The sequence below is a fragment of the Mus caroli genome, chromosome 4 (assembly GCF_900094665.2).
Source record: "Mus caroli chromosome 4, CAROLI_EIJ_v1.1, whole genome shotgun sequence".
In the NCBI taxonomy this organism is placed as follows: Eukaryota; Metazoa; Chordata; class Mammalia; order Rodentia; family Muridae; genus Mus; species Mus caroli.
The window spans coordinates 95,007,256-95,031,409 of NC_034573.1; the positions used below are offsets into that span (position 1 = coordinate 95,007,256).

Here is a 24,154-nt window from a genome sequence, read left to right on the forward strand (position 1 = left end):
GCACACCAGGAAGAGATGGGATTAGATGGCTTGCAGTCCCCCATTGTCCCCCATTAGGACATTCTAACAGAAAGCTGTGTCCAGCACAGAAGCTCACTCACTCACAAGGGAGGACATCTAAATCCAACTTGCCTGAACCACTGAGAACAGGACCTCATTCCCCATCTGTGGGGACAGCTACAAGAAAAAAACTAACAAAGGAATGGGGGCAGCCATCTTATCCCACCTAAGAAAAGCACGAGCTAGCGGTATACTTCCCGTTTCATTTTATTTTTCTTTGTTATTTTAATTCACACCTTTTCACCTCTATTATATAGTTCCTTTTGGTCTGAATCTTGCCTGAACAGGCTTTTCCATCTCTTTTCCTGAGTCTCTCCTTTGTATTTTCTCTATTAGTCCTCACACTTCTAACTCACATACTGGGGCTCTCCCATAGCTCACATCCATCCCTGAAAATCTTCCCTCCTCTTCCTCCTCCTATTCTCTTTTCTCTCTTCCTCCTCCTCTTCTTCTCTTTTTCCTCTTCCTCCTCTTTCTCTTTTTTGTTTTTCTTTGGGGGGGGAGGGGGGAGAGGGTTGCTTGTTTGTTTTTCAAGACAGGGTCTTTCTGTGTAGCCTTGGTTGTCTTGGAACTCACTCTGTAGGCCAAGCTGGCCTCAAACTCACAGAGATCCACCTGCCTCTGCCTCCCAAGTGCTGGCATTAAAGACATGCATCATCACCACCAGCTCCTTTTACTTATCTATTAATTCTCGCAGCTCTAAAACACTGTAAACTGCATTTTTTTTTCTTAAAGTACCCTGGTGTCCTTATCTCCGAACCTTATGGTTGGTTTTGTTTGTTTTGTTTTTATTCTGTATGTATACCAAGGTTGCCATAAATCGCCATGTTTGAATATGTAGTTTGCTTCACCCAAAAAAATTGTAATGAGGGAGAAATCCAAGCAGAAACCATTTGACCAGAAGACTCCCATAAATTACATCAAACAAAAAAGTGAAAAGAAAGGACAAATTAAAACCTGGAGTTCATAAAGATCCCAATAAAGAAAAATCAAAAAAACAGAAACCACATGGTAAATCAAGCCACTCTAGTACTTTTGCAAGCTCAGAACTCAAAGACAGAAGCACCCTCTTGCAGCTAGAATGCCAGAAGACTTCAGACTCTTGCTGTTAAACACAGAGGCCTCATCCAGTAGATGCGTAAAATATGAAAGTGAGCTTAGAACCTACGTGAGAAAGTTGGTCAAGGTAATGATGGTGAATGGTACGGAAGAGATCTTCAGAAACACAGAGGAAGTCAGATTTTGAAGAAAAAAGAAAACAAAAAAAGAAATGTTGGAAATAAGAGTCATCAACAAACAAGGATGAGTGGAAGAAAGCTTTCCACGTCTGGAGAAGATCAGTCATATGCAAAGGAAAGTAAATGAATGAATATGACCAAGTCTTCCAAGAACTCTGGCCCATGTTCAAGAGACCGCAGGAGGTTTTTAGAAAGGCATAGACAATCTAGTCCATGAGGTTATAGCAGAAAATTTCACCAGAGAAGTGGGCATATGAACAATAGGAATGTAAAATACTGTCTTAGTCAGGGTTTCTATTCCTGCACAAACATCATGACCAAGAAGCAAGTTGGGGAGGAAAGGGTTTATTCAGCTTACACTTTGCACACTGCTGTTCATCACCAAAGGAAGTCAGGACTGGAACTCAAGCAGGTCAGGAAGCCAGAGCTGATGCAGAGGCCATGGAAGGACGTTATTTCTGGCTTGCTTACCCTGGCTTGCTCAGCTTGCTCTCTTATAGAACCCAAGACTACCATCCCAGGGATGGCACCACCTACAATGGGCTCTCCCCCTTGATCACTCACTAGTCCACAAAGGCAAACACAACAAACTAATGCCAGATCTCTCATCGTCTAAAAACCAGGGATGCATGGAATATGCTTCAAGCCTCAACAGGAAGTAACTGCCAAAGAGTCTGCTATATTTAGCAGAGCAGTCTTTTAAAACTGATGGAGAACTTTGGACATTTCCAAACAAGCACTGTTAAAGCAATTCATGGGAACCACACCAGCACTGAAGGAAACGCTCACAAGACTGATACAAAGGGTTAGAAAAATCATCCCAACCACAGGAGCACAGAAAGGAATGAGGATGATGATGATGATAGAAATAGAGGGAAGAGGGGACCCACTGTGACCACGCAGTAGCCGCTCATCCTACCCGGGGAGAAAGAAAAGAACATCTAATACTCCGACAAACGAGAAAAATAGCCAACAGCATGAAAGGAATTTCTAGAGATTGCTCTGTAATGACTTTAATGCAAATGGCATCATCTTAGCTAACCAGGGCTGGAGAGGTGGCTCAGCAGTTAAGGGTCTGAAAAACATCCACATGGAGATCCACGACCATCTGTAACTCCAGCTCTAGGAGGTTCAATAACGCCATCTGGTTTCCACAGGCACCAGGCATGCACAAGGTGCATAGAACATGCAACCAAAACGCCCATACTCATGAAATAAAAATACCTCAATCATTCCGAAATAAAACAAGGCTCTACATTCTAGTTCTTGCTAACAGTGTAACACTTTTAAATTCCTTACTAAAAGTGCTACACTACTAAAACCATGTTCCCATGTAACAGTGACTACCTTCTCGCTTCCCTCTCTGTATTAGTGACATTGCAAAAACGGCCATGACGAAGACAATTTACAAGAGACTTTACTTGAGCTTACGATTCTAAAGAATTAGTGTACATGCTGGCAGAATAGAGGTAGCTAGCAGGTGGAGTACTTACATCTTGAACCAAAAGCAGGAAAAAGAGGGTACTAGGAATGTAAACCTCAAAGCCCCACCCTCAGTGACGTACTTCCTCCAGCAAGACCACGCCTCCTGAGCCTACCCCAACAGTTCTCAGTATTCAACCTGAGACTATATGGGGAGGTATGTCATTCAAACCACTACACCTTCCCTCGCTTAGCCAGTACAGTTTCCACCTGTAACAAGAAAAATAACTTGCTTTCACTGTATTATGCACAGTGTGGCTGGAAGTGGGCAGTTTATGTTCTCAATCAAGAAATGTCAATGGATAAGAAAAGAAAGTAAAATCAACACTTGAATGCATAACATCTGTCAGGAACTAGAATTTGTTCATTCTTTGTGCTATCAGGTTGGATAATGAGTTCAAGGTAACAGAATTTAGAAATTGCAAGATCTGAACCTCCAGGTTCATTACTCTAAAAGGCCTATCACAGCAGGTCACCACCACAGAACTGCTACCCTAAGGTTCAGCAGCAGAGGGCGCCACTTAGCACAATTCCAACCTCCATTTCCTGTCCTATATTTGAAAGGGATGTTATTACAGAAATACGAAAGAAGGTACAGATTTTCAAACTGGTTGGAAACTACCACAAAAGCTTTAACTTATAAAAGACTATTCAGAATCACTCACAGGAGAAAATTAAAGGAGCACACACCTGTCTGTATACATGTTTTATGATAGATCTAAGTGAAGCCAGCAATAATGAGCCAAGGGGACAGGAGAGCTAGCTCAGCCACTAAGAGCTTGTACAGAGTCATGCAGATGACCCAGTTCAGGTCCCAGCACTAATGTCAGGTGGCTCACAACTATCTGTAACTCCAGCTCTTGGGGGAGCTGACACACTCTCTGGCCTCTCTGGGCACTTGTACTCACACGTGCACATGCCCCCACACAGTCATACACATATACACATAATTTAAAATTAAATAAATCCTTTCAGAAAGAGCGGACCAGACTCATGAATTATGTGGAACAAACTCCATCACGCCAATGCATGCCTTTGGACTTCAGTTCCTTTTGAGAATATCGATCACTGCCTAACACGCATGTCCAGCTCACACTCAGATGTCACCCAGCGTGATAGGTTGTTTGTTTGTTTCCTTAGTGAGGTTTGCAGTGCAGTGGGAATACGCAGAGGTTGCAGGTGATGGCCAATGGTTCTTTATTCACTGCAGCCAGAGTGATTCTTTTTCATAACTGCTACCAATTTCTTTCTCTTGCAGAGGCTCGCCAGACCGAGATGGGATGGTAAGTATTTAAACGATCCTTTTTAGTGAGCTTGCACCGCGATATCTGCTATGCTTAAATTTCCACAAGGCCAGCTTCTCTCTCTCTCTCTCTGCCTCCTCTTTTTCTTCTTCTTTTTCTTCTTTCTTCTCCTCTTCCTTCTCCTTCTCCTTTCCTCCTCTTTTCAAAAATTCAGCTATTTTAAGTCTCTCTAGTAAATGTGCATGAGATATAAATGTGGTCTTCGTCAAGTTAGAACTTATATATTGCACTTACCTAAAACTCAGCCCCAGAGCACACGAGCAAACTAGCCAGGGAGATGGCAAGTCAAAAATAATAAAAAAAAATGAAAAATAAATTGTACAGGGATAGTTTGGTACAGGGGCTTGTTCCCATCTCCAGTTCAGGGACTTAGAGCTCATTATGTGAGAATGTTCTTCTCCAGTGGCACCACGGGCATAAAGGAGCAGCTTCCCCATAAAACTGAAGGAAACTTTTCCCTTGAGTAGCTGGGCCGCAAACACATTTTCTATATTAAACTCAGAAACAGGGAACGGTCTTAAAAAACTACTTATGCCTGAATTTTACAGCCCGAAGGAGCAAAAATGTATCCACCGGGCTTCGATTTAACAGAAAGTGACTCCTAGCTGGCTGTCAGATTTCTTGGTTTTTAAAGAGGTCTGGGATATGCCAGCTTAGACGTCAGACTTAACGGGAGTCTGCTCTAGCTCCCAAAATGACTTCCTTCCCATCTAATCAGATGCCTATTCAGGGAGTTCAAAAGAACAGCTGTTACTTGGGGGAAATGGACACACATTAAGCTCCCCGGGGCCAGAATAAGAACTAAAATAAACCCGGTGATTAAAAAAATATATATTTTTAAGACTGCTCTTTATAATAGTCTACCTAATGGGGTGCTAATTGAAGCCATCGCAGGAGTTCTTCTCCTACTTATGGATTAAGAGTTTTCAGCTTTGGGGTGCCTTTTGCATTCATGTGATTCTTGCTATGAAATGTTCTTTTAAGAAATAGAATGAAATTGATCAGACTTCGGGTACCTCTATAATCAAGGCTCTATTCAGCAGGGGAAAAAAAAGGCTCAGAAGACCCAGCTTCTCCTCACCTCTTGCTTCTGGCTCAGAGCCCTCTCCTTAACTCTGTCTCAGGTACTCTCTGCTTCTGTGTCTTCTCTCTGCTTCCAGCTTGGTCCTCTCCCCAGGTCCTCTGTCCTCCTGTCTCTGCCTCTACCAGGCTCTGTCACCTCCAGTGCCCCCGTTGAGTTGCTGCTCCTGGCTTCTCTCACTCTCCCACTCTCTTAGTCTTGTCTTTTTTTCTCCTCCTCCCCTCCCAACCCCCGTCGTCCTCCTGCTCATTGTCTCTGAGGTCCCATGGCTAACTCACTAGTCTCTGCTCTTCTAAGGAGCCCAGTTGACATATTGCTGGAATATGTACCACAGTAGCTGATGTTGAAGATGCCCATGAACATGTGTTGCAGGCATGGGCACGATGCCGTCCAGATCTCCCTGAGTTCTCCTTACATCATCCCAAATCCTGTAAAATCATTTATTAGCAGTTTGTGTCCTCCCAGCTATTAGTTAGAAATGCCATAAATAAAGATGCTCATGAGAAAAAGGAATTATTTAATTTTAATTTTTCCAGAAGTAAAACAAAGGCCACCTTCAGAAAAGGAGGTTCGCCTTCATGGATCATTGGAAATTATAATTTAGCTATAAGCTCTACTGGAAATTTTTCAAATTTCTCTCAAACACTTGACCACCAAATTCTAAGGCCCGGTGTTGTGGGCTAGCGTGAATATGTCCGTTATTAATCTATAGACACCTCAGCCTGAACTTCTAAACTCAAAATGATTTTCTAAGCCCTTGAATCTGTGGGCTGAAACCACTTTGACGTGGTTGAGACAGCTTCCAGAGCCGCTGATTGCTTTTTCAAGGCCGGGAGCTGGTGGTGTTTGTACTTTCACAAATGAGATTCTACAAGCTACGGGTGTGCTGAGCTTGTAAACAAGACGGAAACCGAAGAGTCCGTGCTGAAACTTCCATATGGCCATACTTAGACTCTGACAGAGCCCATCACTGATGAGGCTGCATGGCAGGGCTGCATGGTGTGAAGGTGGGTGTGTCTTGCTGCTCACTGGCTGAGTGTACGCCCATCCATCATTGGCAGAGCTGTTTGTCACAACGTCTAGACCTCAGGGAGCTGTGTGTGACAACACGTTCTAACCCAGAGACAAACTCTAATTGCTGCAGAGTAACTGAAACTTCCCCTAAGGGGTTCTAATTCTCCACACTACACTGGGGTACCAAGGTCAGAGTCCCTGCCTGTGAGATCTGTTCTGCTTGTCTCTAAACCTGCAGGCAGGAAAGGGCACAGTTCTGGAATTGCCCTCTGTGAGCCCTGACGCTTTTTGTTGACCTTTCCAAAGGCTTTGTTTGATGGGGGGTGGGGGGGTAGCTAGGTTTTACATTCACAGATTACAAATGCAATCAGAAACTGCCCAGTTCCTTTCTGTATTGTCTTGGTGTCTATTCTCTATTCATGGGCTAAGTGCCATCTGAATGAGGATCCAAATGGCCCCTGGTGCCCCAGCCCATCTCCCTCCTTCCCACTTCCTCTCTTGGCTTAGCCAAACTGGCCTGCTGAATAGAGCCTCATTATGGGCCCCAAAGTCCGCTCTTTGCTTACAGAACCCTGCCACAATTGGTAGGCTGAACAATTTGGTCTAGAGGTTGTCTCTACTGTGATGTGTTTGCTGACTCCGTGTGATTCTTTATGTGTCTTGAAGAACAAACAGATCCTTTAACAACTTTTTTCTACATGAAAACAATCAATTCCAGCAGCCCAGCCCACACGAGCCACCCTACCATAGCAAAGCAGAGTGTGCGCGGGAAGGAGGGAAGAAAGCTTCGGTAAGGACACAGACTTCAGTTTCACATTTCCGAGGGGTTGTAGAAACAGTGAGGGAAATCCCCACCTCAGCTCTGGAAAGCACAGTATCCCTATTCATTCAACAAGGTAACTCCAGATTACTTCTTGACTAGCCAGGTCCAGGTTTTACATCAACCATACAAACATCACATGCTGATGTCTGAAGATTCTGTTAAGAGAATAATCAAGCCTAAAGACTTGCGTTGTCTTTGGTCTTAGGCAAAGGGCAAGGGTTTAAACTTTCCAGGTTTTTAAAAGAATCTGGTATCTGTATAGATGATTTTGACTATATAGTACAAATATCCACATGCAATTCGAGTTAGATTGCACTTGGTAAAATAAATACCAACTCTGTTATCAATAATATCAGGAGTTCAGCAGGATCCTGTCCTGTGGAAACCAGTAATCTTGACCAAGAAATATGGAGTCAAGGATGCTGGTCCTGGGCCAAGCTGTGCATTGACTACAGCATTTTAGCTCTAGGAAGCTATTTCAAATTCAGTCCCTTGGTCTCACACACACCATGTTTCAAATACTGTATAGCTCCTCGTATCTAGTGGGTACATACAGAACAGCACGGAGAGTGTTCTCATGTTTACGGGGAGCGTCATGGAGAGTGCTGTCTTGTGAGATTTCTTAGAAAGTAACTTAAGTCTATTTAGAAGAGATGATAACATTTTGACAGTATATCACATATTTTTAAGATCACTGTGTAGCTGTAAGCTGATCTCACTAAAATGGGGGGAGGGGCATTCACAGTGGAAACATAACTGTTGAGTGCTCATTACTATATAGTTATTTATCTAACTCAATGGTTCTCAGACTTCCTAATGCTGCAACCTTTTAATACAGTTCTTTGTGTTGTAGTGAACCCCACCCCCTACCCCAACCATAAAGCTATTTTCTACTTCATAACTACAGTTTTGCTACTATTATGAATCCTAATGTAAACATGTAATGTGCAGGCTATCTGATATTTAAACCCCGTGACAGTGTCGTCTGACACCTCAGGGGATTGTGACCCATAGGATGAGAACCACGGTTCTATCTGCTCACGTTATCCAAAGTTAAATGCCTATGAAAACAAGATGACTATGCCCATGGGTGTCAGTCACCTTTAGACACAGTCAAATACTCAGGTTATAAAAATAATGCTAAAGTTTTAGAAAAGAGAAAAGGGAAAAAAAACCAAAAGGGCATATGACTCGGACTCCAAGATGAAAAGTAACCACCATTTAGGTGCTGCTGTCAACCTTTGGTCCGACTGTCCAGCCATGGTTCTTCACCACCACATCCCTCCCTGCTTTGATGTCTTCCACTGAAACTGATACATCTGGTAGCTATGAACTATGCCAGGTTTAAAAACAAGAATTATTTTCCCTTGTGCCTAACCAGAAAAATCCCAGTAAATACCTGGCTTACCTTGTTCACGTGAGAAACAAACAAACACACACACAAAAATTGTTGCAATAAATGTATGAGAGCAAATTACCAATTCCTCTAATAAGGTGTGTGTGTGTGTGCATGTATGTGTGTGGGCATGTGTGTGTGTGCATGTGTGTGTGCATGTGTGTGGTGTGTGTGCGCATGTGTGTATGTATGTATGCATGTGTGTGTATGTGTGTGTGTGTGCATGTGTGTGGTGTGTGTGCGCATGTGTGTATGTATGTATGCATGTGTGTGTATGTGAGTGTATGTGTGCATGTGTGGTGTGTGTGTGTGTGTGCATGTGTGTGTGTAGTGTGTGTGCATGTGTGTACGTGTGTGTGTGCATATGTGTGCAGTGCTGAATATCTTACCAAAATAATGTACTGTTATGATATGTTGTTTGAATTTGGTATTTGTTTTTAATATTGCTGTAAGAGAAAAAGAAATCCGTTAGATTTTTGTTTTCCTTTGTCTCAATCTTCCATTGGTTTCCATAGAAACAAGGGAACATTTAGTAGGCCCAAATCTAGACATTTAGTAAATTCTTTATGCAAGTGTTAAATATATGTTGTCAAGAAAAATATATAGTAATACATGCATATACATATGTTATATACATATAGCTTATTTATCTGATCTCGTAGAGTATCTTGAATTTAGGGAGATTTAATCGCAGAGAATAATAACAGAGAAGAAAGATGTAGAATTAGACAAACTTTGAAGTCTTTAATTTACCTAATTTCTTTGAGTTTATACTAGCACTCCTTTGTATGAAGAACCATTTAAGAGCAAAAGACAGACTGGTAGCAGGGTTACACTGGTGACGGTATCCATGGGCTTGTGTCTCTGGAGTCAGTTTGGCTTATTTGATTCCCTATTAGTATGCCCAATTTTGTGCTGAGGTTAGTTATCATATATGCTCTCTTAGGAGGAGTTGAAGCATTTTGCAGTAAAACCATATACAGTCAAATTGGTAAAGCAGAAACTATATATACAAAAATTGGAAGGTCTTTTCCCAATAAAGAGTATTGACACCCAAAGTTAATCAGGTTCTCATAGTGCACACGGGCAGAGCTAGTGGCAGGTTTTTAAAGACCTTTGACAGATTGGGCAAACTGCCACTGAATCTCAAACATCACAAAGGCAGGTCTGTGGGAAGAGTGAAATGATGTCTGCATACATGTAATCTTTGTACGGAATAGGAAAAAGAGCAACCAACACAGACCTCACCTATCTGGATGCAAGGCTTGGTGAACTCTCTATGCAAGGATAGTCTGTAGCAAGTGGGAGCACACCACTTACACCTGTGCACTCTACCCCTCTTACACCTGTGCACTCTACCCCTCTTACACCTGTGCACTCTACCCCTCTTACACCTGTGCACTCTACCCCNTACACCTGTGCACTCTACCCCTCTTACACCTGTGCACTCTACCCCTCTTACACCTGTGCACTCTACCCCTCTTACACCTGTGCACTCTACCCCTCGCTGAGTCGCACTGCCTGTTCTTAGCCCAGACAACTTCAGTGAACGTTAATGGTTGGTGACAGTTCTCCTGGGCTTTCTAGAAAGCCTCTGTACATAGGTGAAAAGCTTCCTCTACTTGTCCACTCAGATAGCTACCAGCAACAAATAAAGCTAGAGGCCTTACTTGTGATGGCAAAATGAGAGGCCCTGTCCTCAAGCCCCATACATCTCCATATGTATTGTTCTGAAGTCTGCCATTGCTCAATGACTTAGCATTGATCTGTGTGCTAAATGCAAGAATGTTATTGAATGGACCTTCATCTCTAACCTTATTTGTGCTTTTGTCCAAAAAAAAAAAAAAAAGGAGAAGTTAGAGAAGCTTATTAATTTCCTCTTGGAGGGTGCCACCTCCTTGGTCGAGTACTTGTGTTCGTGTGTCACAATTCTACTGGGAGCCAAAATAAAACTTAGATAAGTGAGACAAAACCATGCTGGCTTCCCATCTTGCAACAGTGTGTATTCATGGAAGCATAGAATTCATGAAAGGACAAACTCACCCTTAATCTTCAAATTATATTTTAGTAAATTTGATAAGAAGAGCCATTTGGAAAGAAAAGCCACGCAATTTTCAGTGAGTAGGAGCTGAACAAATGAATCGAAAGCTGATCACATTTATATTTTACCAATTGAGTCATGGTGAAAATAATTCCGCAGTTAGTGAGTGACCTCGCTGAATACTCTGAGCTTATAGGAACTGTTTTATGTCAGTAGCACCGAAGTCAAAGGTTTCTGTTTTATGTCCATATGATTTTAATCCTCAATATACAGAGAATTAAATCATAATGTAAACCCTACAAGTCCATCAGTGATTGAATAAACCTTCAATGCTAGCTTATATCTAATTTGTGGTTTTGTGAAATATGTGCGTAGGCTTCTCGTTCAGTCCTGTGGCAGCTCCATTTACCGCCCAGTTACACCAGTGTGCTTCTTACCATAGGATGCCCTAATCTGTCTTTTGATAGCTCATGCAAAGTTATCTTACAGATAAGAGTTAAGTGGTTTTTTGTGTGTTTTGTTCCATTGTGGGGTTTTTTTCTCATTTAAATGTCTCCCTCCTAATTTATTTTTCAAATTTGTTACAGAAGAAAAGCAATGGGGCACCAAATGGATTTTATGCAGAAATTGATTGGGAAAGATATGTAAGTATAAGAATATTTTTCTTTATATACAACTTTAAAATGAATTGAGGCACTTAGGTACATAACAGGACATGGAAATTGGTGGAAAGTTGTAGGCTTCACTAGGGAATGTCTGTCATGCTTAGGATGGACAGACATTCACAGCACTAGAATCTGTGCTTCAAGACCTAGCCTTTCCAAGTACCAGCTATGTGTGTTGGAATATGATCAATAGGTACAGCAGTTACCTGGTGCCTTTGTTGTGAGGACTCTGAGCCAATCGCTTGCACTTTCCAGGAATATGTTAAGCCCATAGCTGTACTCAGAAATACTTTTTTTCATATTTAATCTAGGTAGTTCCCTTTCTAAGCAGCTTTGAATGTAGAGGCAAAGAGGTTAACTACTAAGCCTGGGATATATGATGAAAACTTTATGGTACGGACTTTTCCCAGGGCAAGCAATAAGTCAGTTGATTCTCAGGGACTGAAGGTAGATTCCCGGCTGAGATCTAAACTTTCCCCATAATTCTTAGTGCCATTACCACACAGGTCACTAAGCAAACATAGCAGCCCTTTCACCCAGCCTACCCTCAGATTCCTAATGGTATAGAGCATGTAAAGCATGTTTGCATCAGAGATCTCTCACTGCCGCCTCTCCAAGCCCAACTTCAGCAGGGCTCGGTCTTTCCTTCATCAGCTGAGGATTCAGTCTCAAAGCACACGGAGTCAAGGAGAAAGTCAGACTCATGCTGACACATCATCTGGTTACACTGTCGCCTTTTTACGTATTGAGCTTCTTCTTGCCAAGTGGGGTTGTCATGTTGTTCAGTGAGACTGTGCCACACATTTATAACGGGAGCAAAGATATGATATATGAACCCCAGATACGCACCCTGCCTTTTATCTTCTCCAGCTTTCCCCTAAAAGGATTAGCTCTCTGCTGTTAGATTCATCTGGCAGTCAGACTCCCAGGACTTGAGGGTAGAAACCTTAAAATCTTCTTGAAACTTCCCTCCTCTTTTTCCTTCTATCACTGAGAACTGACAACCAGTTCCTCTAGATGGCCTTGGTTCTTCCTATCCCATCACCAAAACTGGAGCTACAGTCTTAGCAAGTGTGTCTGAGTTGGCAAACATCTTTTAAATGAGTCACCCTTCCTCCTGCCACCAATCTCCTTACCATTCTGTCCCCAGCATGTTCTACTGTAACCAAGAACTCCAGCAGCCCTAGTAAGACAAAGCCTCCACTCTAGCACACAGTTGCCTGTGCTCAGTTGCCCAGCCCCCCCCCACCCCCCACTGTACAGCGTACTTTCCAGCCATGCTGCCCTCAATACTTGGATACTTTAGCACCTGAGTCACACAGTGTCGGCTCCTGCCATGGTGTCTCAACCAAGGCTTTTCCCACCAATATGGAAAAACCCCATGCCCCAACTCTACCCTCTCTGTCTACATTGAAAGGCTCCAGCAGCGCCCCTTACTCTTAAAACTAATCTATTGTCATCCCCTCATTTTTAATACCTAACATTGCTATATTGTGCTATTTTCTCTATAATTTTTTTTTTGCCTCCAAGAACATGGTTTAATTTCCCTTAGGGCAAATAGTTTGCATTTCAATCAACAGTGTTGCTTAACACAGTCTGAGGCTTGTAGGGAAGGCCTGGTAAGTTCTTTCTGAGTGCTTTCTTTTGTGGGTCGTACATTGGGGTCCTTCCAATATCCTGAATAAAGATTTAAACACAGACTGCTTAGCATTTACTTCCAAATGCTAAATCCTCAGCCCTTTAAACTAAGAGGCTGGTCTATATTTTTGAGTATAAGATTCTAGAAGGAAAACATTTCCTCCGTCATTTTGGAATAATAGTCACTTCACATGCATTTATACCTTATTTTTGGGGGGAATTGGAACAGGAGTGTTGTAATGATATAATTTACCCTCGTTCTAGCCTCCAGCTCCTCACACACCTCCAACGTCCTCTCAATTTCTGAATAATCATTCTTTATTACTGTTACATATGTGTGTATATAGATATATGCATGCAATATGTATATATATATATATATATATATGTGCATTTGTGTCTTACAGAACTCACCTGAGCTAGATGAAGAAGGTTACAGCATCAGACCTGAGGAACCAGGCTATATCCTTTCTTTTTAAATGTTTTAAATGTATATTGTCTAAGGAACCAGTAGCAAAATTCAGGTCTCACAAAGGTGGCAAAATAACCAAAGCTCCTATACTTAGTCTCAGAGATGAATAACTCTCCCCGAGGACAGCCTGGTGGCTGACAGGCATGGATGTGCCCTGATCTAGTCGAGGAACAGAGATAACGCGATGGGTGGAGCAAATGTGCTGTAAGACAGTCAGCACACTGTGACCCCAGATGACCTGCTGCACACTAATATGGCAATGCTATTAACAGTGAGCAGCAGAGAGCTTCACTGCCCTCTTCTTTCAGCTCTTCCCTGAAAGACTCAAGCACCCTTGCCTTACACTAGCCAACTCCCAAACCCTTCAGGCTCTTCATAGGTGTCCGTTAGAGTTGCCATCCTATGTCTGGAGATGAGGAATCTCCTGAATTCTTATCTGTGAGCTAGGTGTGATACACAAACTTCACCACACACACACACACACACATGTAGGATTTTGACTAATGCTCCTCAGCGTTCACAGTCCTTGGTAAGCTTCTGAGGAGAGTGAACCTAACCTTGTCCTCCCTCAGTTTTGTTGGTTTTGCTTTGTTTTCCTGCCACCTGAGGTTACTTTTGCTTTGCCGACCAGTAGTCATCCTTTTCTTGCCCTCACCCATACCTCCCAGCAGAAGAAAGAGCTAAGTGTCTTTAACTGTGTTCTACCTACCAAAGGAAAGCACTTTTATTCTTCAAGTGAATCTGAAGAGGAGGAAGAGTCGCACAAGAAATTCAACATCAAGATTAAACCCTTGCAATCGAAGGACGTCCTGAAGAATGCAGCGACGGTAGACGAGCTGAAGGCTTCAATAGGCAACATCGCACTTTCCCCTTCGCCTGTGGTGAGTGGAGTCTCATGTTAAGCTTTGGTAAGGCAGGGCAGAGAGCTATGTTCTGCCACATGTGCTAAGAATGACATGTGTCCAATCTGATGAACTCAGCAGCCCCCGAGTAACCTGCTCTTAACCTCTTATATTGCAATTCCTATGCCTTTCAAACCAGCAAAGGCACATGAAACTGTGTTTTCTTTTATTTTCTAATAAGCATCAAACAAAAGAAAAATAACAAAAAGATTTTCCAAACTTACCAATGATGGAGAATTATTTTATATATATATATATATATATATATACACACACATATATATACATACATACATACACACATACACATAAATTTCACTAGCCATTTCTGTCTTCATGAAAATATACAAAAGCCAAGAAAATTACTTTTAAAATATACTTCCCCTTGGGATGCTCCAAAATCATATTAAATAAATAAAATCTCACTAGATTTCTAAAACTCCCATTCTTCATTATTTTATCCTCAAATCATTTTAAATACTCTTGGCCTTGAGACCCCTCACATAGAGCTCTTGCCTCATTTATATTATTCTTACTGGTCTTCTCCCACAGTCTGAGCTCCCATTCCCCTCTCCTGACTACTTAATTTTTTTAGTTGCTGAGTCTGAGTGCTAATATTTCAAGTATTTTCTCCCTGGGGTTTGAAAATGCCAACATTATTTTCTAAGAATAGCTGTGAGCACAGATGTAGACTCCCTAATGAGATTCTCTTGGCTTCTCTGTTGAGCTTCCCCCTCAACGGCTTAGTTAATAAGTGCCACTTTCTAGGGGCTTCTAGAAATATCCCAGGTAATCTTTTTAAAACAATTGTAATTGTTTATCCTTTGAGAATGAACTTTTTGCTTTCCCAGGATTAAAAAAATCCAAAATCAAAACACTTAGATTATTGTGCTTACAGTGGCCTTGATTCCATCTGTCTGTGAAAATGAAGATGATTGCTAATAGTAACCCAGCCATTTGGATGGACTTTGCAGTCATTTTTTATCATGTATTCACCTGCTACCTTAATCAAAGCATGAAATACAGTTTCTTTCTCTTATGCAATGGAGGGTGTGGGTTTTAACTCACATCCCAGCCTAGGAGTTGTAGGCCAGGAAGCACTGTGGCCTGCCTGCCCCTCTGACATCATTCTCACGGTTCACTCAAGACCTTTCTCCTCACCTTTCACTTCCCGAGTCTTCATTTGTTTGCTTATTTTAAGAAAATCTTTTTCAATGGCAGAAACAAGTTTATATCCACTTCTCTGTGGGACATGATAAATTGAGTGGGTATTTGGAAATCATATGGGGAGATGGAAGAAGGCAAGTCCACCCAATTAAAAGGATGACGGTGTGGGAAAGTGGGCTCTCTATTCAGGTCCCAGAAATGTAGCTAAAAGCCCACTGAATCTAGGCAAGGTGGGATCCACTGTGCCAAAATGAATGTGTGCCCAAATCACTGGGTGCGTTTTCTTCCAACCCGATACGCTACTGAGGCACGGCAAGAACAGTGCCTGGAAGCTGGAAGCTTCCTCAGAAGCTATCTGTAAGGTAAGCCATTGCCATCAGGTGGTTAAGGCTGAAGAGATGAGAAAGGACACATGGAAACAAGGTAGATGAACATACTCTGAGACTACAGCAGAGAAAGCTGCTGAATCTTCCACAGCCTGGACGGCTGCTTTCAGGTCCCACTCTGATTTGTTCCCTCTCCCAGGAACCTTTCTTTCACTAGAGTCACTCCCTCATATTTGTAATTTTGATATTCAGAATAGGAATGAGTTCTTGACACTCTTTTTGGAAACAGATGAGCACAGGCACATTCTAAGTGTACATACGTGTGTGTGTGTGTGTGTGTGTATATATATATATATATATATATATATATATATATATATGTAGAGAGGGGGCTGAACATATGTGGTCTTAGAATCCCTGCCCTTTTCTAGATACTCTGTGTAGAAACAGATGAAATGCTGTATCTTATCAGAAGCACGTGGACAAAAATAACTTTATAAAATTCAGACAGAGTCATGATGGAAGAACCAGTGACCCTGGCAACGCTTTGGATGTTTCCAGTCAAGCAGTCAGACTTTCCTTCAGTGTTAGAAAGGACTTCCTAAGTCAGTGAATGCTGCACCAGAAAGAGACAAGACTCCAAATGGGTCATAGCAAGGCTTCAGTGGAGGTTCTGACTTGTCTTCATTTTAAGATTTTTATGTATTTATTTGTTGGTTTATTGTATGTGTGTGAGTGTTTTTCCTACATGTGTGTTCCTACACAGTGTGCATGCAATGCCCTCAAAAGACAAAAGATAATTCCTTGGGACTGGAATTACAGGTGGTTGTGGGTCACCATGTGGGTGCTGGGAACTGAACTCAGGTCCTCTGGAAGAGCAGCTGGTGCTTCTAACCACTGAGCCATCTTTCCAGCCCCAATTTTGATATTTTTAATTAGAAGTTGTATTTCACATGTTTCTTTAACTCATCTCTGAATTTGCCTTTCTTAACTGTAACTCACTCGACCTCTTTTATTGTGAATTGGTTTTTCTCCTCTTAGTTCCCCTTTATAAACTAGTCAAATTGTTCATTAAATAAGTAACACAAAATAAGCAACATCACCATGTGCAGGTGCATCATGTGCAGACACATCATGTGCAGATACATCATGTGCAGACAAATTGCACACTTATCTGAAAATGATTCTTGTCAAAACAAAGCTTCAGCAACAAGGAAAATTGGAGGATTTTTAATTTTTTCTTTTTTTTACATTTTTTAATTATTAAATAAAGTGACAGATTTCATTATGCATTTTTTAGACACACATGTCCAAATGCTTTTTTTATTTATTCTCCTCACCCCTCTGTTCTTGGTGGTTTCATCTCTTTGCCCAAATATTCCTCTCCACTGTCTTCATGTTGTATGAATTCCATTACTGCCTGCCCCCATCAGTGCTCCTTTACAATCTCCTTATCCCTTCTCATGGTCCCTCTTATACTTTTATTTTACACACACACACATCTGTAACCTGCATATGAAAGCATGAAGCATTTTATTTGAAATGACCTTTTATCTCCATAAATTTTCCTGTAAATGCCATACCACCATTTATTCTTATGCCAGAGTGAAGCTCCAATTGTCCATATGGACCACATTTTCTTCGAGCACTGGTCTCTTGACAGACATCTATGCTGGTTTCATTGGTTAACTCTTGTGAACGGTGCATCAGTAAACACAGATGTGCACGTGTCTCATGGAATGCTGACTATAGACATGCACCGCCGATCATGTCGCTGAGTCAGATGGTACTTCTGTTTTTGAGGAATCTTCACATTGACTTCTAGGACGACTACACCAGTTTTCTTTACCAGTGGCAGTGCCTAAGTGTTCCTCCTTCCCTTCATCCTCACTATTTGTCTTTGGACAGTTTTTTAGTGGTTTTTAGTGTTTAAACTTTCCAAGTTTATTTATGCTTTTACACTTTCATACATACAATCCTTTTATCAAAATCTACCCCATTATTATGTCTGCCTCCATCTCCCACCAAACCCCTTCTTTTCAAGTGTACTTCCTGCTTTCATGGGTTTAGGGAGGTGGGTATATGGGGTAATTACACTGCATGGAATATGTTGCTTGCATGAGCACGGATGAACAGTTATTTGCTTAAACAGTGGAATGTGCTGGCTACAAGACTGAGGACTATGGCTCCCACTTCCTTGTATAACAGTCAGTCAGTTGTACAGAGCCCCTTGAGAAGAGCAGGATCTTAGGAGCCCTTTGCCCATTCATGGTGGGGTGTTTGATGGACCAAGTCTTATGTAGTTCAAGTGAAGCAGCCATGTCATGTCCAGAGGACAGCAATGGACAGTACTACTTCCCATCCTCCAGTTCTCAGTCTTTCTGCCCACCTCCCCCACTTCTATGAAGTTCGTTGAGAACTGAAACAGAAGGACATTGGCAGTTTCTGCCACTGTATCACAAATGGTCCCAGATTATTTGGGGAACATCATTAGAAACCAAGTGAAGAGTATAAGAAGTTCTCTTTAAAAAATGTCTCATTAATTTTTAAAGAACAGGGATGCTATGCTACACATTAGCTACCATCACATTGAGTGGAAACAGCTCTCAGTTCAGGCATCTTGTGTGGCTGAATCAGACTGACTTCTCTGTCTTCGCAGCTTTTTTCTTGTTTTATTTGAGACAAGATCTTACTGGGTATCACTAGCTGCCTTGGAACTCACTATGGAGATCAGGCTGGCCTCAAATTCACAAAGTCCTGCCTCCTAACCTCTGGGATTACGTGTGCACCACTATTCCTGTTCAAAATGTCCGCTACTTCTTAGAGCAGGGAAATTCATTGTTGAATATGTCTTTTGATTTTTATCCTTGGTTATAGTTGTGCAAAGATAATGCCAACTAGCTTTCTGCAGAGCCATCTAGGTCTAATTCCAAGTTGAGTGAGCAAGATGTTTCCTGGTGGAGACCTTGAGCTGCGGGCAGAGAGAAATGAATGCTTGTGTGCATCCAGCAGCAGCCTGAATGATGCCTCTGTGTTATGTATGACTGAGGAGAACCATATACCCCCATATCAGTCAGTACTCTAGGAGTCATTGTAAGACATGACCTTGAGCTTTGAGGTTCTCTGCAGTTGAGGTATGCACAGCTGAAGACATCTGACTGCCTCCAAGTTGGTGCAAACAATCCTCTGGAAGACTATGCATGACATCCCAAATCTTTTGCATTTGACATGGAACTTTATGAGTCATTGTGAGTCAATAAATGCTTATGAGTCAACAGAGTAAATGGAAGCAGAGCAAGGAGAGGCCAGTGTGGGATGTGTCACTGTGTTGCCCTCTCCTTCTACACTCTTCACTTTATACCCCTTTGTTGAGCCAGTGATTCACCCAGCCATGCCCTCATGCTGGCCACGTACTTCCTTTAATTCCTTGATATACAAACTAGTTACAGTATTAGAAATCATAAAATACTCTTTGGTTGGTGGTTTAGTCCCTGGAAGCTGTGGGAGTACTGATTGGTTCATATTTTTGTTCCTCCTATGGGGCTGTAAGCTCCTTCAGCTCCTTGGGTCCTTTCTCTAACTCCTCCATTAGGGAACTTGTGCTCAGTCCAAAGGTTGGCTAAGAGCATCCACCTCTGTGTTTGTCAGGAACTGGCAGAGCCTCTCAGGAGACAGCTATATCAGGCTCCTGTCAGCAAGCACTTGTTGGCATCCACAATAGTGTCTGGGTTTGGTGACTGTATATGGGATGGATCCCCAGGTGGGGCAGTCTCTGGATGGCCTTTCCTTCAGTCTCTGCAAAACCACCAACCAAGGAGTACACATGGAAGGACCCAAGGCTCCAGATGCATATGTAGCAGAGGATGGCCTTGTTGGACATCAATGGGAGGAGAGGCCCTTGGTCCTGTGAAGGCTCGATGCCCAAGTATAGAGGAATGCCAGAACAGGGAAGCAGGAGTGGGTGGGTTGGTGAGTAGGAGGAGAGGGGATAGGATAGGGGGTTTTGGGAGGAGAAACCAGAAAATGGGATAACATTTGAAATGTAAATAAAGAAAATATCACCGGGCGTGGTGGCACATGCCTTTAATCCCAGCAGAGGCAGAGGCAGGCGGATTTCTGAGTTCAAGGCCAGCCTGGTCTACAGAGTGAGTTCCAGGACAGCCAAGACTACACAGAGAAACCCTGTCTCGAAAAACTAAAAAAAAAAAAAAGAAGAAGAAGAAAGAAAGAAAGAAAGAAAATATCAAATAAAAAAGAAATCATAGAATACAGAGTCGTATTTGGAACATTTAGCTTCTCTAAATGCTGTGTGAGAAGGAGATAGGTGGGAGTAGTTACCATGACACCGGAGTCTTTTGCTTCCATATGCCTTCTGAAAATACTTCTGTTTGAATACTTGGCTGGAGAATGTAGGTCACTAGGGAGCAACTACAATGGAACAGAGAGAAAGCATGGCTTTGAGTCAGTCTGGCCCCCGTGGTCTTCCTATGTCTCTTTAGAGGAGCCCTGCGGTGGAGAGTTTGTCTCCTCTTCTATAAAGTCAAGGTCATAATTCAGTCCTGGGGTGATCTGGATGCTGATTTTCATAGACGTCTATCTTAGTTAGGGTTTTACTGCTGTGAACAGACACCATGACCAAGGCAACTCTTATAAGAACATTTAATGAGACTTGCTTATAGGCTCAGAGCTTCAGTCCATTATCATCAAGGCAGGAACATGGCATCACCCAGGCAGGCATGGTGCAAAAGCTGAGAGTTCTACATCTTCATCTGAAGGCCACTAGGAGAAAACTGGCTTCCATGTAATTAGGAGGAGTGTCCACCCCCACAGTGACATACTTTCTCCAACAAAGCCACACCTCCTGCCAGTGCCACTTCCTGAACCAAGCATATACAAACCACCACAGCATCTGTCAGGGGAAAAAAAATCTCAATTGGCACTCTGTCTGTCCTCCATGCTTAATGGGATGAGGGACACAGAGATATGTCGTAGTGGTACACACAGAATCCTTGTAACAGTACCTGATTGTCATTGGTGCTTGCAGCCATGGGCTTTCTCGACACTATTCTGTGCTGCTGTTTTGTTTGTTGTTTTTGTTTTTTTTTTTTCCCTCTCAAGAGCCATGTGCTGCTCCCACGTTTCCTCAGAGCACAATGTCCTCATGCCCTGACATGTGTATGAGGCATTTATAGTTCAAGGCTCAAGTTAGAAGCACAGCAAGTCTGCCTACCTCAAACTTTCCTTCTTCAACAAATCCAACTTAACATCTAGAGGAACTTTAAAGTGCAATTTCTCTCTTCCAGACAGATAGGACATAGAAAATGCACTTGCCACCAAGGGAACTGAGCTGCTGTGAGAAAGGGGCCCCACCTGAGTTCAGCTTACTAGCTCTGCTGTTCAAGCAAGGTGCTTAAACCTGTGTGAGAGCCCAGTCCTTGGGCTCTGAAATGGGACTGATAAACATGGGCAGCAGCTACAGTGTCATTTCTGATCTTCCCAGAAACATGTGAGACCAGCCCTCTGCAAACTCAGAGCAGATGAACAGCTCCATTACAATGGTCAGGGGACGGCTTTGTTCTTAAAAAGTTAACACTGAACTTTAAGAACAGAATTCAATATACAATTGAATTTCACCAAATGTAGTTTTCTTTAAGGTAACTGGAAACAAATGAATGCTTAATGCAGTAATGTCACAGTTGCTCAAATGAGTCATTTCCAAGCTGGGAACCTTGGGACGTTCCAACCCCTGCCCTGGGTTTCTTCATCTGAAAGCAGTAACAATTCCCATCCTACCTCATTGGGTTGCTGCTCGGGGGTGGGAGTGGGGGGCATGCAAGAGATGATGGGAGACTTGGACTGCATATGACATTCAAAGACCATCTCAAAGTTGTTAGAACTGTCTACAGAGCCTAGAGCACATTTTTAAAGAATATCATTAATACTGATATTTAGGTAACCCAACTACTCAAAAGTCATTTAGACCCAAGATCAATATTTAATTAGCCTAAGCACCAAACTGGGAAAACATGTTCGTAAATTTTCCCTTACGGTAATTCTAGAAGCCATACTAAATCATTTCAAGTATGGTCCTTCGGGACACAGCACTGAAGGCTGGCAGCTACCTGGAAAATAAACCTCCTCGCTCTCCTTCAATAGTTGCTCAGCACTTTCTATGTAGCAGGCACTGAGTTTATAACAAAAGTACCGAACAGACAGTGCTGCCCAACCTTCTTGACAATGCTGCCTAAAATAATTACCAGACAGCAGCATGCAACCAGTGTTGCTTTCAGTAGACCCACAGACACTCCCCTATGTCCCAAACCCATCTTTCTTCCATTTGGTTTTCTGAAGCTGTGATCTATCTCTCTCCCTCCTCCCAGGGTCTCTGGGGTAGGCATCTCTTTCCTTCTGGAATGCGCAGGGAGTAGACACACTGGGAGACCTGGGGCTTCTGTGAACACATGTGTTGCTCCTCATACCTCTGGTCTTCAGTGAGCCAAGACATTGCAGGCTTGCCTCAAGGAGGTTTGTTTTTATACACATTTAGTTCTGCAGCAGTTCAGGGATTTATTTATTTTTTTCTCCAGATTGAGTCAAAGCTAAATTTCCATTGTGATTCATCCAGGCCTTGCTCACCCATGTGGCCTTGGGCAAGTCACTTAACTCTATAGCTTCAGCTACCCATTAACTGGTGCTAAAGCTAGATTAGAAATACTCCATACTTTGTAAGTTCTTGTAAGGATTTTTTATGTATTTATGTATTTATTTGTTTATTTATATTTTTTGGCATATAAAGTGCTTAAGGCCTTTTAAGCAAGGTCCCAAAGTGGCCCTTAGAAAATGATAACTACTATTAACCGGAGCAATACAGTGTCTCATGGCAGTGGCTATAAATCCTCCTTTAAGGCTAGGGACCAGTTTAAGAGTGTGCAATGGTGGCCCTTTGATTGTGTCAGATGCTTCACACACATTCTCATTTTCATGGCAGCCTCATGGAGACAGTACTGTAACTAGCCCCACTTTGCAGATGAAAGCCTGAGGCACCAAGGAAGTGACTCACCCAGCCCGTCACCAGTGATGAAGATGCTGGGACTTAAATCTAGTACAACTGATTTCTGAGTCAGAACTTAACTGTTACATTGTTACATTATATTGCTTTTGATGAAAGCCACTCTACCCAGGAGAAAAAAAATTAGCTCACCCAAGACATGCTGTACACAATTTCCAGGTGCTTATAAATGCTTTGAAGGCTACTGATAGAATCCCAAGGGCCTACAATCCCAGGCCTTTGGCCCAGAAAATCTCTCTCTACAGAAAGTTCCTTCTAGAATAACTCATGCGTCATCCCTGGTGACAAGTGAGTGAGAACCAGCTGCCATCTTGCCAGTCCTCATTTAAACACTGCAGTGTCATAAGTGATGTCCAACTCATTAAAATCTCTGGTTTTATATCCAGGCTTCCCACCGGTTGTGTTTTCAGTGGTAAAAGAATGACACCTCTTGTTTCAGCTGTCCCAGTCAGTTCATCAGTGACAAGTATTTCTGCGTCACTGGTACATTACAATCAGGCCTTACATTTTGTAAATTCCCAGTCATGGTCTAAAATCTGAATGAGCTTCAGCAGTATTGGGCAGCCCCATTTCACAAAGAACCTAATGCAGAAAAACCAAGAGACTGTTGGAGGTCTAAGGAGCAAGACCCAAACTCTAGTGTCTGCCCCATTTTTGCTTAGCTAAACGGATTAAAGCCAATGTTTTGTGAACTACAGAGCCAGCTCTCTTTAAGGTTGCTCTCAGCTTAGCACTGTCCTATGCTGGCCTCCTTGTCATTATGGGAAACACCCTGCTGTGGGAGCAGATTGGGTGTGTAAACTCTGCCTCCAGACTACATCTCCAGCTCACCCTTTGAAGACCAAGAGCATGTGAGAAGAACCCAGGCCAGAGTCTGTGTATCCTGGCTGAGTTCCTTAACTGGGAGCCTCTTGTTTTCCGGTTTGTAAAACAGGAACATAATAGTACCAGTCTTCTTAGGGTTGAGGTCAGAGTTACAAGAGGACATGAGAAATGTCCAGGTGTGCCTGAGCAGCCAGCAGGGGCTTCTGGGTAATTAGATCCCTTCAGCTGCACTTTTCCTTTTCCCTTAGTTGAGAGACTTGTGGGAGACAGAAGGAAATAAAAATAGCAAGGAAGGATTTGTGTGAAGTCAAAAATAGTTCTGTAGAATAGATGAGAATACGAGGCAGTTAAGAGTAGGTTTGTACCTCTTCCCCCAAGCCTGAGAATCTCAGAGGCATTGGGAGTATGCGTTAGTGAGTATGATGGGATGATTTGGGTAGTTTGATCTTGTTCTTGGACACGTGCACTCCATAACGGAATTATTTATCGAAAGCTCTGAGGCTGGGGAAGATAAGCTTTGAACTGTAGACAGTCTAGTACTCATTGCCGATTCCAGGTGGCCCACCCACCTTCCGCCCCCAAATTACCCTGCCAGGGAGCAAACTCCACGAATTTGCTGCTGCTTGGTAACACCGCCCCCTTCCCTGTCTT

At 42.5% G+C, this 24,154-nt stretch overlaps 1 protein-coding gene across 15 annotated transcripts in view; it reads left to right on the forward strand.

The window, feature by feature from the left end:
* Nucleotides 1-24,154, forward strand: part of Sgip1 (SH3 domain GRB2 like endophilin interacting protein 1) — a 203,908-nt gene that overhangs the window by 96,205 nt on the left and 83,549 nt on the right. For 7 of the 15 annotated variants that reach the window (XM_029476217.1, XM_029476218.1, XM_029476223.1 and 4 more), the window contains 6 exons: nucleotides 4,039-4,063; nucleotides 5,125-5,208; nucleotides 6,898-6,969; nucleotides 11,027-11,083; nucleotides 13,150-13,204; nucleotides 13,920-14,095. In XM_029476217.1, coding sequence (XP_029332077.1) covers nucleotides 4,039-4,063; nucleotides 5,125-5,208; nucleotides 6,898-6,969; nucleotides 11,027-11,083; nucleotides 13,150-13,204; nucleotides 13,920-14,095 — 469 coding nt within the window. The remainder of the gene's footprint in view (nucleotides 1-4,038; nucleotides 4,064-5,124; nucleotides 5,209-6,897; nucleotides 6,970-11,026; nucleotides 11,084-13,149; nucleotides 13,205-13,919; nucleotides 14,096-24,154) is intronic. The other 8 variants (XM_029476232.1, XM_029476227.1, XM_029476230.1 and 5 more) reach the window with 4 other exon arrangements.